Source organism: Triturus cristatus, chromosome 8, assembly GCF_964204655.1.
Source record: "Triturus cristatus chromosome 8, aTriCri1.1, whole genome shotgun sequence".
In the NCBI taxonomy this organism is placed as follows: Eukaryota; Metazoa; Chordata; class Amphibia; order Caudata; family Salamandridae; genus Triturus; species Triturus cristatus.
Window position 1 is genome coordinate 1,183,027,817 of NC_140591.1, and position 12,351 is coordinate 1,183,040,167.

At 46.9% G+C, this 12,351-nt stretch overlaps 1 protein-coding gene across 2 annotated transcripts in view; it reads left to right on the forward strand.

Moving 5' to 3' along the window:
• Positions 1 to 12,351, forward strand: part of CYFIP1 (cytoplasmic FMR1 interacting protein 1) — a 517,233-nt gene that overhangs the window by 458,135 nt on the left and 46,747 nt on the right. For both annotated transcript variants that reach the window (XM_085622863.1, XM_085622862.1), the window contains exon 28: positions 3,058 to 3,152. In XM_085622863.1, coding sequence (XP_085478989.1) covers positions 3,058 to 3,152 — 95 coding nt within the window. The remainder of the gene's footprint in view (positions 1 to 3,057; positions 3,153 to 12,351) is intronic.

Consider the following 12,351-nt stretch of genomic DNA (forward strand, 5'->3'; position numbering starts at 1 on the left):
AGAAAACGCCAAATGCCTAAACTTTGTCTTCAGGTTCCCACAGTCCAGGGGCAATGCACGATGGATGAGTTGGTCTGGGATATTTGCCTACGCTTTACCACCTCTCCCATTGCTACTGTTTATGGTTCTCAAACTTCTGTAGACCTCTCTTACCCTCATCCTGGTGGCTCCCACATTGGCGCGACCACCATGGTTCACCACACTCCTAGAACTATCCGTAGTCCCCCACCACGGACTGCACAAAAGGCTGGACTTTCTCTCACACAACAATTGAGAAATAAGACACCCCAACCCCAGGTCCCTCAACCTTGCGATCTGACTCCTGAAGTCCGAGAGTTTGGTTATTTAAATCTACTGCACCCTTGTATGAATATTCTCAAAGAAGCACACAGGTACACTACTCTGATCTGTTATGCTGTAAAGTGATAAAGATTTGTTCACTATTGTCATTCCAAACACATTGATCCTCTAGGGGGCAATGTTCAAGACATTGTTTGTGTTTTATTTCATTTACATACCTCGGGTCTAGCTTTTACATCTATAAGGCTACACCTTGCAGCAGTAGTCGCATATCTACAGAGCAGACAACACGCTTCACTATTCAGGATTCCAGTCATTAAAACCAACCTGGAGGGTCTCCAAAGAGTCATTACTTCTAGGGTCCACCAGCTCCTACTTGGAATCTCAATATTGTGTTAACAAGGTGAATGGGCCTTGCATACGAGCCCCTCAACTCCTGCCCCCTTCACTTTTTTATCCTGAAATGTAACATTCTTAGTTGCTATCACGTCACTCAGACTTGTCAGCAAGCTTCAGGCATCAACTTTAGAACCCTTCATCCAATTACATAAAGATAGAGTAGTACCGCATAGCAATCCTAAATTTCTTTCAAAGGTAGTGCCTCAGTCCCACCTGAATCAATCTATCGAATTGTGAGTATTTTTTCCACAACCTGACTCGGTTGCCGAAAGGACTGTACACACCTTAGATGTACAACAAGCCCTCATGTACTATATTGATAGAACCAACTCATTTAGAAAAAAACAGCTCGAACATTTCATGTTGGATTGTCAAATGCATCCAAACATGCTATGCTAAAACTAAAAGAACTCTACCTATCCCTACAAGGGTTCCCTCCACTCTTTAAAAAGGAGCTTCAACAGCCTTCCTGGGAAATATACCTATGGCTGACATGTAAATCAGCTACATGGTCTACAGCGCATACATTTACAAAACATTACTGTGTAGATGTGCTAGCCTGTCAACAAGCTAATGTGAGCCAAGTGGTTCTACGTACACTGTTTCAAACAACTGCAACTCCCACAGGTTAGCCACCGCTTATAAAGGAGGACTGTTTTACAGTCTATGCTAAGCATGTGTGTCTCTACAGCCACACATGCCTCTAATGGGAAATGTTACTTAACCAGTAAGCATCTGTTCGTAGCATGTAATGCTGTAGATTCACACGTGCCCACTCTCCTCCCCTGACACCTGTGTATGTTGCAGTTACTTTTACGACTTGTCCTACCTTCCTTTTGCATGGTCATCTCACTATACTACACCATTCTTCACACTCCATCCTCACACTCCTTGCAGGAAAACAATCTAACAATGGAGTCAGTGACCATGTGCGTTACCAGCAAGAGGAGGAGTCACTATACCTCGTGACTTGAAAGACTTTCTTTGAAGAAAAAACACTTGCACACATCCGAGCCCAACACTAGATGGCGGGATTATGCTAAGCATGTGACTCTACAGCACTACATACTACAAACAAATGCTTACTGGCTAAGTAACGTTTTCCTTTTCCCCCGCTGCAGGCTTATGTTGCTCTATGAAATCACAAGAGCATCCAGTGGTTATGCAACCAGATTACAACCCAACACCTATGCCTCGAAACCAGTATCAGCAGAGTATGGACGCTGATTGCCTGCGGTAGAGACCCAATGCAAGAGGCACTTGTGTCCCTCATGACACTGATAATGATGATCAAGGAGACCGATTTGCTTCCCCCTCATTATGCAGATGTTACATTGTATTTAAACTTAAACAAATGCCAATGGGCTAAACACAGGTCCTGACACAGAGGTAGACTCTCCATTTAGGCCACTAACAGAAGAAACTGCTTTGACTACAGTGCTGGATCAGAGGGAAGCTAAAACACTAGAATTGCAGTTGCCCACTATTGAGACAAAGAAACATGTGTTGACTGAGATTTTTTCTGATACCCTTCTGGCTACATGGTCCAAGCCATGCTTATGCCCGCCTGTCAGTTGACCTGTGGCATAGACCGGCTCCTGGTGATCCAGCCTTCCTAACCAAGCATCCTGCCCCAGAGAGCCTGTCAGTTCAAGCTTTGACAAGCAAGGTCGATCTGAATTACTGCCCGACTAATCCTCTAGCTAGGGAATCCAAAAGAGGTGATGCTTTTAAAAAAAAAATCTTCAACAAGTCTACGCCTTAGATGTATCAACTCAGTTTGCCTTTTGGGTACGTGCACCCACCCATTTTGAGATATGGTCAGCAACAACTTGATTGCCATCCTTGTGAACCTCAAGGCCTCCTTAGCCCAAATGATACTTGATGGTCCGGGTGCAGGCAGGTATGCACTCTGCAGACTGCTTCAGCTGAGCTATTGTCACCAGTCTCATGCTCAGAAGGCACGCTAGGATGAGATCAACCTGGTTTTCTGGAGACATGTAAGCGTCCCTAATGGACATGCCCTTCAATGGCTCCAGGCTGATTGGAGAAAGGACTAATTCGATGCTGGCAAGATTGAAGGGCACTCGCGACACAGCATTATCTTTTGGGGTGTTAGCACCAGCTAAGGTTTTGGGGTTTTTATTTCAACATTATATAACTTCATTTTTCATCAATGTTGACTGTGTGGAGACCTTTAAATGTGATGACTGGAACATAAGTGACCAACGTGTAAAACTTATTGAAAAAATCAATAAGGCCCACTCTGAAGTACAGCTTATATGTATGGGTATTTATCTTTTTGTGTGCTGATGTCATTCATGTTTACACCCCATTTTGTTTTGATTTTCATTTCAGAAGGCGAAAGGCTTGATGCTAAAATGAAACGATTAGAATCAAAGTACGCTCCACTCCATCTTGTTCCTCTGATTGAAAGATTGGGAACGCCCCAGGTAAAGTCCAACAGTGAAAATGTAAAACCTCCAATATTGTTTCAATTAGATATCTTTACAAATCACTTGCTTACTCACACTTACAACATGAAAAGGAACTTAATATATTTTTAGTAACAATGTGTTCGAGGCATATGAGCTGCAGATTGTACACTTTTGCATAGATCGCCATCTGGTGTTGGGCTCGGATGTTTGCATGTTGTTTTTGTCTTCGAAGAAGTCTTTGTAGTCACAAGGTTGGTGACTCCTCCTTCGGTCGACAGTGTGCATGGGCTTTGGCTCCGTCCTTTGGTTGTTTTTTCCGCCATCGGGTTTGGATGTGACTTGCTGCGCTCTGGGTCGGTGTCGTTATCGAACCCCCTTTTGACGCGCAATCACTGCTAAATGACGGTATTGTCTCGATCGCGTACCCTTCAACGCGCACCCTTGGCAACTACTTCAAAAAACTTCGAAGACTTGCGAACTTCGATGCGGGCCTTTGGGCCTACCCGCGCCGGTAACGACGAACGTCGATGGAACGGACTCCCTTTAAGAAATGTCCCCAGCGTGGTGCTAAATTCCCAAACTCGGACCTCCACTCCGGGATCGTCGGGTTCGACGCCACGAGATGTCCCGAGGCACCGGTTCCATTCCGGACATCTTCCATCCAGGCCCTGACAGCCTTCCGGAACCAGAACAGGAAGAGTTCTCGGTCTCCGAAGCAAACGACTCCGATGCCGAAGATGTCGTCACCCCAGCTCAATGGAACGTGAGTACCGAGACTCCTGCCCCACCCATGCCCATAACAAAGGCTCCGGTGACACTTTCGCCTCCGGGTCCAGGTCCACACCGAACAAAAAATTGGAGCACCTCGCCTCCGGGCCTGGCTCAGAAAGACAAAGACCAGCCTTCCAGCTCCGACTCGAGCCAGCCACCCGGTCCCGAAAAAACACCTTCGGCACCGAAAACTAAGTCTCCCTAGATGCCGCGCCCCCCTCTGTCGGCACCGGAAAAACAATCCGCGCCAAAGCCGCCCAAAGACCCTTCGGCACCGAAGCAGCCGGAGAAGACTTCGGCACCGAAGCAGCCGGAGAAGACTTCGGCACCGAAGACATCGGAGCCGAAACCATTTAAGGAAAAGCTTTCCGTAACTAAGCCTTCCAAACAGAAACCTCTGGAGCCGAAACAACCCGCACCGAAGGTCTCCGAGCCAGGGAAGACTTGTAAACCAGACACTGTTGCTAAACTGTCAAAATCAGTTTCTAAAGAGAACTTCCACGCCAAAGAAAACTATTGATTCCGAAGAACTTTTTCTCCCGGATCCGAATCAAACCACCATCTTTATTCATCCAAAGACTGGTCATATATCTACTACGCTACCTACAAAGAGGAAACCAGAACATTTACTACATGCACCGGTTCCTCTAAAGAAAATACACATGGCCACTAATACTTCACCACCTCCACCAATTAACCACAATCTACTGATTTCTCCAGTACATTCTCCAGAACATATTTTTCCTCAACCAGAGGATAGTGAGGATGCACATGGGGATGGGCAGGGAGATGATGATATAATCCCATTAGACACTGAGGATACCGATGAGCCACCACAGGATCCAGACCCATGGCATGACTATAATACCGATCCTGACTTACATAATGATCCAGATTTTAACCCCTCAAAACCATCTCCACCAGATGACAATGTGGGCTTTACCCAACTAATAAATAGGGCAGCAACATACCATGTATTCAAACTACATTCAGACCCTGTAAAAAGGATTTTCTTCTAGAAACCTTTGACCAGCCACAAAAAACATTTCATGTCTTGCCAATGCTAAAAGGTCTTCTTAGACACGCTCCTGAGGTGTTCAAAGACCCGGTTAGAGCTAGGGTGCTTAACCCCAGAATAGACAAAAAAATACAAGGCAGCTCCCACTGACCCCATAAACATTAAGCGTCAACTTCCTTTAGATTCCCTGGTCGTAGCCAATGCACGCAAAAGGGCAAATTCTCAGGGGTCAGGTGACACCCCACCTCCTTACAAAGAATCTAAATTATTAGACGCATCAGGCAAACGTATGGCGTCTCAAGCGGCAAACTATTGGAAGATAGCCAATACACAAGCCCTCTTGGCAAGGTATGACAGGGCTCACTATGATGAGCTGGAAAAGCTCATTCAACACCTTCCTCAACAATATAAAGACAAAGCCAATGACCTTATACAGGAAGGCAAACTAATCACTAACACATCCATCAAATGCGCGCTCGACACAACAGACACCGTGTCCCGCGCAGTGAATACTAGTGTTTTACTACGCAGACATTCCTGGCTCAGGATATCTGGCTTTAAGCAAGAAGTGCAAAACAGTATCCTTAATCAGCCTTTTGACCATGAGCACCGCTTTGGCCCTGCAGTGGACACATCTTTAGAAAAGATAAAAAAGGATACAGAGACTGCCAAGTTTATGGGAGCCCTGCAGTTAACCTCTACTAGGGGCTCCTTTCGACGCTCCTGCTATAGAGTAGGATCGAAAACAAATACACAAGAACACTCGTCCCCATCTTACAAAAGTGCCAACCAGGGCTCTTTTTCAAGAGGATACCCTAGAGGAGGTTACAGGGGTAACAACAACAAGGGCAGAGGTAATAACACCCGCAGCTACCCTAACACCAAATAGTGACTTCCCTGCGCTTCCCCCCGATCATCCCACTCCTGTCGGTGGACGCCTCTCACAGTTCCTGCCTGTCTGGAATTCCATCACAACAGACAAGTGGGTAAGACAAATTATCCAGTATGGTTATTGCCTTGAACTTACTTCTACCCCTCCCAACATTCCTCCCAAACAGCGTCCAATGTCATCAGAACATCTCACGCTTCTCAAACAAGAGGTTCTTTCACTATTACAAAAACATGCAATAGAGCCAGTTCCCTTGCCTCATCAAGGCACAGGGATCTATTCCCTCTATTTTCAAATTCCAAAAAAGGATGGATCTCTCAGGCCAATACTGGACCTCAGACCACTCAACTTCCACATCCAATCAGACCACTTCCACATGGTCACTCCACAACAAGTGCTTCCACTACTTCAGCAAGACGACTTTCTCTCCACCCTAGATCTAAAGGACGCCTACTTCCACATTCCCATTCATCCGGCTTACAGGAAATATCTCAGGTTTGTGGTAGATGGTCAACACTACCAATTCAAAGTTCTACCATTTGGGGTCACCACGGCACCCAGACTTTTCACCAAGTGCCTCGCAGTGGTTGCAGCCCATTTAAGAAGACAGCACATTCATGTCTTCCCTTATCTGGACGACTGGCTCATAAAAGCAAAATCCCACAACAGCTGTGTTCAACATACACTCAGCACAATACAACTGCTTCACAATCTGGGATTCACGGTAAATCTGGGTAAATCCCACCTCCAACCGTCCAGAATACAACAATACCTAGGGGCTACAATAAACACTTCCACAGCCCTAGCATACCCAACCCAGTCAGGATAAGTGGTATACAAGCGCTAGTCCAAATATTTCAGCCACAACACTCACTACCAGCACGAGTGTTCAACTGATAGGGATGATGGCCTCTTGCATTTTTCTTGTTCCTCATGCAAGACTACAAATGCGTCCATTACAAGAGAGTTTGGCACGTCAGTGCAACCAGGCTCAAGGTCAGCTAACAGATCTGGTGTTGGTGGACGACCGCACCCATCGCTCTCTACAATGGTGGAACACAAAGAACCTTTCCAAAGTTCGGTCGTTCCTCGAGCCAGTTCCACAAATAACAGACGCATCGCTTACTGGCTCGGGAGCTCATCTTCAAACCCATACCATTCAGGGTAGCTGGACCTCCCAACAAAAACAATTTCACATCAACTACCTGGAATTGCTAGCAATCTTGTTGAAATCTTTTCAACTACACCTTCTAGGAAAAACTGTCCTGATCTGTACAGACAACATGACAGCAATGTATAACATACAGAAGTAAGGGGAGACACACTCCCTGCAGCTCTCACACCTAGCTCAGAGCATATGGAGATGGGCCATTCCGCAAAAGATATACCTCCTTGCAGAACATCTCCCAGGCATACACAATCAGATTGCAGATCTGCTCAGCCGTCAAGCACAGCAGATCCACGAATGAGAACTTCATCCTCAAGTTTTTTTTCCATTCTTTCGCATGTGGGGACACCCAGAAATAGATCTGTTCGCCACACATCAAAATGCAAAGTGCCCAAACTTCGCATCCAGGTATCCACACCCATTGTCCAAAGGCAATGCGATATGGATGAATTGGTCAGGCAAATTTGCCTACGCTTTTCCACCTCTCCCACTCATTCCGTTAGTGGTTCGGAAACTCAAACAACATTCCCTCACAATGATCCTCCAACATGGGCTAGGCAACCATGGTTCACAACTCTATTGGAACTATCACTAGTACCACATCAAAGCTACACCTCTCGCCCAAACTTCTTACTCAGAACCATGGAGAGATAAGACAACCAGATCCCAATCAACTCAACCTTGCGACCTGGCACCTGAAATCTTAGAGTTCAGCTACCTCAATCCCCCACCAGAATGTATAAACGTTATTAAAGAAGCTAGACGCCCTACAACAAGGGCATGCAATGCGACAAAATGGAAGCGATTCAACATTTATTGCACGCACAACAAGATCAACCCACTAGATGCTTCCATTCAGAAAATCATCTGTTACCTCTTGCATCTACAACAATGTAACCTAGAGTATACATCTATCAGGTTACACCAAGCCGCCATAGCGGCCTACCTACAAAACAGACAACACTTGTCTTTGTTTCGAGTTCCCGCTATCAAAGCTTTTATGGAAGGACTTAAAAGAATAATTCCACCAAGAGCTCCACCCTCTCCAGTGTGGAACCTTAATATAGTCTTTACCAGACTAGTGGGTCCTCCTTTTGAACCTCTCCCCAAATGCGAACTACAGTTCCTCACTTGTAAAGTAGCCTTTTTAATTGCTATCACATCTCTCAGAAGAGTTAGTGAACTTCAGGCAATAACTATACAAGAACCATTTTTACAAATTCATCATAACAAAGTGGTTCTTAGGACTAACCCAAAATTGTTACCCAAAGTAGTATCTGCCTTTCATCTCAACCAGTCTGTTGAACTCCCAGTGTTTTTTCCTCAACCAGACTCAGTGGCATAACGAGCTCTACACACCGTAGATGTTAAAAGAGCAATACTTTACTACATAGAAAGAACAAAATCCTTTAGAAAGACCAAACAACTTTTTGTGGCTTTCTCCCCACCTCATAAAGGTAATCCTATATCCAAGACAGGAATTGCAAGATGGATTGTAAAATGCATACAAATATGCTACATCAAAGCCAAACACACATTAACCATTCCCCCTAGAGCTCACTCTACACGCACACTAGGGGCTTCTATGGCATTCTTTAGGAACATTCCCCTAGATGACATATGCAAAGCAGCAACTTGGGCTACACCACACACCTTCATAAAACACTATTGTGTAGTTGTGCAGGCAAAACAACAAGCTAGTGTGGGCCAGGCTGTATTTAGAACACTATTTCAAACTACTGCAACAGATACAGGTAGCCACCGCTAACAAGGTAACTGCTGTATAGTCTATGCAAAAGTGTACAATCTGCAGCTCATATGCCTCGAACGGAAAATGCTACTTACCAGTATGCATCTGTTCTTGGCATGTAGAGCTGCAGAGTTGTACACGCCCACCCGCCTCCCTGGATACCTCTATCTGTTCCAGTATTATCTTACTTAGATACATTACTCATGGGCATCTTTCTATTTCTCACTACTCCATCTTACCCTACGTGGCAAAAACATGTGCACTGTCGACCAAAGGAGGAGTCACCAACCTCGTGACTACAAAGACTTCTTCGAAGGCAAAAAACAACATGCAAACATCCAAGCCCAACACCAGATGGCGATCTATGCAAAAGTGTACAACTCTGCAGCTCCACATGCTAAGAACAGATGCATACTGTAAATAGCATTTTCCTTACTTACAAAAGATATGCTCAGAACAGGCGGCGTTCCTGTAGCAGCCAAAGTGGCAGTTGCAAGCTAAGTGTGCTCCCACCAGACACTCAGAAGTCTATCAACATCCTATGCTGATAAGGAAGTCAGCTATTGTAAATAGAGGCTTTTATTCCCAGTGTCTCAGATCTAACCCTATAGGCAGTGGGCCGAAGCCCGGTAGCCACGAGAAGCCAGTACACTTCAATGGGAGTGGCACACAAACTCTCTGGAATGGGCAGCACTTCAGTTGAAGGACAGGTGGCATTCCCGAAAAGAAGTTGGTAAGCAGCAGTGAAAGTACTGAGGTGTGCATGCTGAACAACACTTAAAATGGTGGTAGTAGTTCCCAGCATTAAAGAAATCTGTAACCCAGGGCCACTACACTGATCAGATTTCAGCAGCTGGGAAAACTGTCCACCACAGACAACTCCGGTCTGGCCACTGAGAGGAAAGACTAGCTCTCCTCACTGAAAGCGCTTCACATCTGATTTTACGGTTAAGCCCTGACCAAACATGACTATGAGTTGTGGAGGAGCAAGATGACTGTAGAGCCCCGATTTTTGGAGGTTGAAGCATGGATCTCTTTCCTGACTGCTCATGCTCTCCCCCCTTGGAAACTGAGTGTTGGCAAGCTGCATGGGAAGAACCAGTCGAAAGGGCATCACTGGAGTGGGACCAAAAATAGGGCTCTATGTTTCCACCGTATAAACATGGGCCCTACTTGAAGTAACCTGCATCATGTGACATAGACTCTGGGACTCAGAGTTGGGGCAGAGATTGGACCTTGGTCTGCCTCGCTCCCTACCATGGACGGCATATGCAGAATGCTAGGGCCTTGTGAACTCCAGAAGAGACGCTTAAGAAGTTCTTAGAACAATGGCTTGAAGTCTTTATTCCTGCTGAACGCTTATTGTCGTGCTTTGTAATAGAGCAAGCCCCACATGCATTCATCCAAAACATCCCAGAAGTTGTTTCCCTTACCAACACCAATGATTGAGAGATGCCTTATTTACAAAGATCACAGTGAAATCCCGAAAGTGGCAAGGAACTCAAGTTTAATTTCATAGAGTGATGGTTTTTCTTGACTGTGTCACTAGTGCAACTCCCAATGTAAATCATTTCACGGGGTCTAGTGGAAACTTGCCTGATCAGCTCTTCGCATCTAAGACCAAGTAGCAGGATCTGGAAGGCTCTGATTTGTTTTCAAAGTCATATGTACATTCCCTAATGAGGAGCATGGGGCAGTGGAGGCAATGGCCCAGTGCTGTAAAATTGCTGCTCTTATTTGTTCTTTCTTAGTGTGAGACGCCTGCTTCTCTCTTCCCCGTTTTAACTAGGTAATCACCCTTATGCATACAGATGCCAGCCCTATGCATTCACTTTTATTCGATTAGCTTATGAGTCTTTGTTGGGCTCTGTAGGGAAGTTTTTGGGTATTTTACATGGGTATAGGTGTGTCACCCCCACTCTTTGCCATTGGTTGTCTGGTTTCCTAATCCTACCCAAGAGGTGAATGTCGGATGCTTCAAGGTAGAAGTGTAGCGAGAAGGGAGGATTTTATTTATCGTATTCGTGTTGTTGCGCTTACTGTTAAACCGGATGCCAGTGCATTGACGTTGTGGGATTGCTGATACATTGCAGACTATCTTTTGTGCCCATACTTTGCAGAGTTCTCCATAGACCACTCCCTAGGTAAATGCCACTGGCCTTCCTCCACAAATGGTTGCCTCCTGGAACATCTGTGGTCTGAATGACCATATAAAGAGAGGGGTGGTGTTGAAAGCAACAAAACATCCTAAACCTGATATTCTTCTGTTACAGGAGACCCATTTACTGAGGGTCATATCTGAAAGAGACACGTTAGTGATAGATTCTTTACCTTAGAATATCCCCAGGCGTCAGACTGGATCCAGAAAGTTTTTCATCAGCAGTACCCCGTCACGGAGACTACTTAGGCGTCACCCATGCGCGCTGACGTCAGTTCTTTCTTTTTCCGCGCCAGCAAGCGCAGATCCGGTTAGAGCTTGTACCCTAGTCACTTTTTGACTAACTTTTTTGAGACTTTTTGTCTCCACCATTTTGAGTCTTTGACTCCTGGTGCCACTTAGGGATGCCTGGGTTTAAATCCTGTGGGGCCTGTAGCCGTACGATGTCGGTGGCCGACCCCCTGGCATCTGTCTCTACTGTTTGGAGCGCGACCATGACTCCCGGTCATGTTCCGACTGTCTGGCCATGGCTCCAAAGTACCTACGGGAGCGGTCCCGTAAGCTGCTGGAGGCCCGGCAGTTGTGTCCGCGCCGTTCGAGATCCAGGGGTCGATCAAGGGACCCACGCGGAGCCGTCATCATCGCTCCTTGGGGTCGAAGTCTTCACACTCGGAATCGGGTAAGAGACGTCATAAGAAGAAGTCGAAGAAGCGTTTGCGCTCTCTGACGTCCCCCCGTCGGTCTCCGGACACGGAGGCCGGGGGAACCTCCCCAGCGGCTCCGTTGGAGCCTGTGAGTCCCGCGGCCTAGCCACCTTATCCGGGTTCGTCGGCGACTCCGGCCCTTTTGCAAGATTTTCTTGCTGCCATTGACCGCCTTTTCAGGCCTAGGGCTCCCGCCGGCGCGCCTTCGGGCCCCGCGGTCCCACCTGAGGGGCCTCCGGCGCCGCAAGGTCCTACACCGGCACCTCCCGCGGCTCTGTTACCGGCACCGCAATGGATTCCGTTTGTACCACCTCCGCCCTTGCCTGGGTTTCCGGACCATTTTGCTCCGGGTTGGGACCCTAACTGGGATATGGAGCCGGATCGGCGCCATTCACGCCGCCGTTGGACCCTTTATATTCCCCTGTCCCTCCCCCACCACCGCAGCCGGTGCCTCGGGCAGTGGAGGAAGGGGATGACTGGGAAGGGTCTGAGTACCCTCTTGCACGGCAGTGCGAGTCAGAGCAGGAGCGGGCAGAAGAGTCAGAGGATGCAGGTGGCCTTGACCTCTCCTCTGAGCCTGGTTTCCTTTCTCCTGCTGTGGCCATGGAGGAGGGCGCCACATACACTGTGGTGCTCCGTAGAGCAGCTGAGGCCCTTGACCTTGACCTGCCTATGGTAACTCTAAAAACTAACCTCCTCACTGAAGTCCTTCAGCCGGCGGCAAGCTCTATGGAGCCTCTACTACTGTTCAATGAG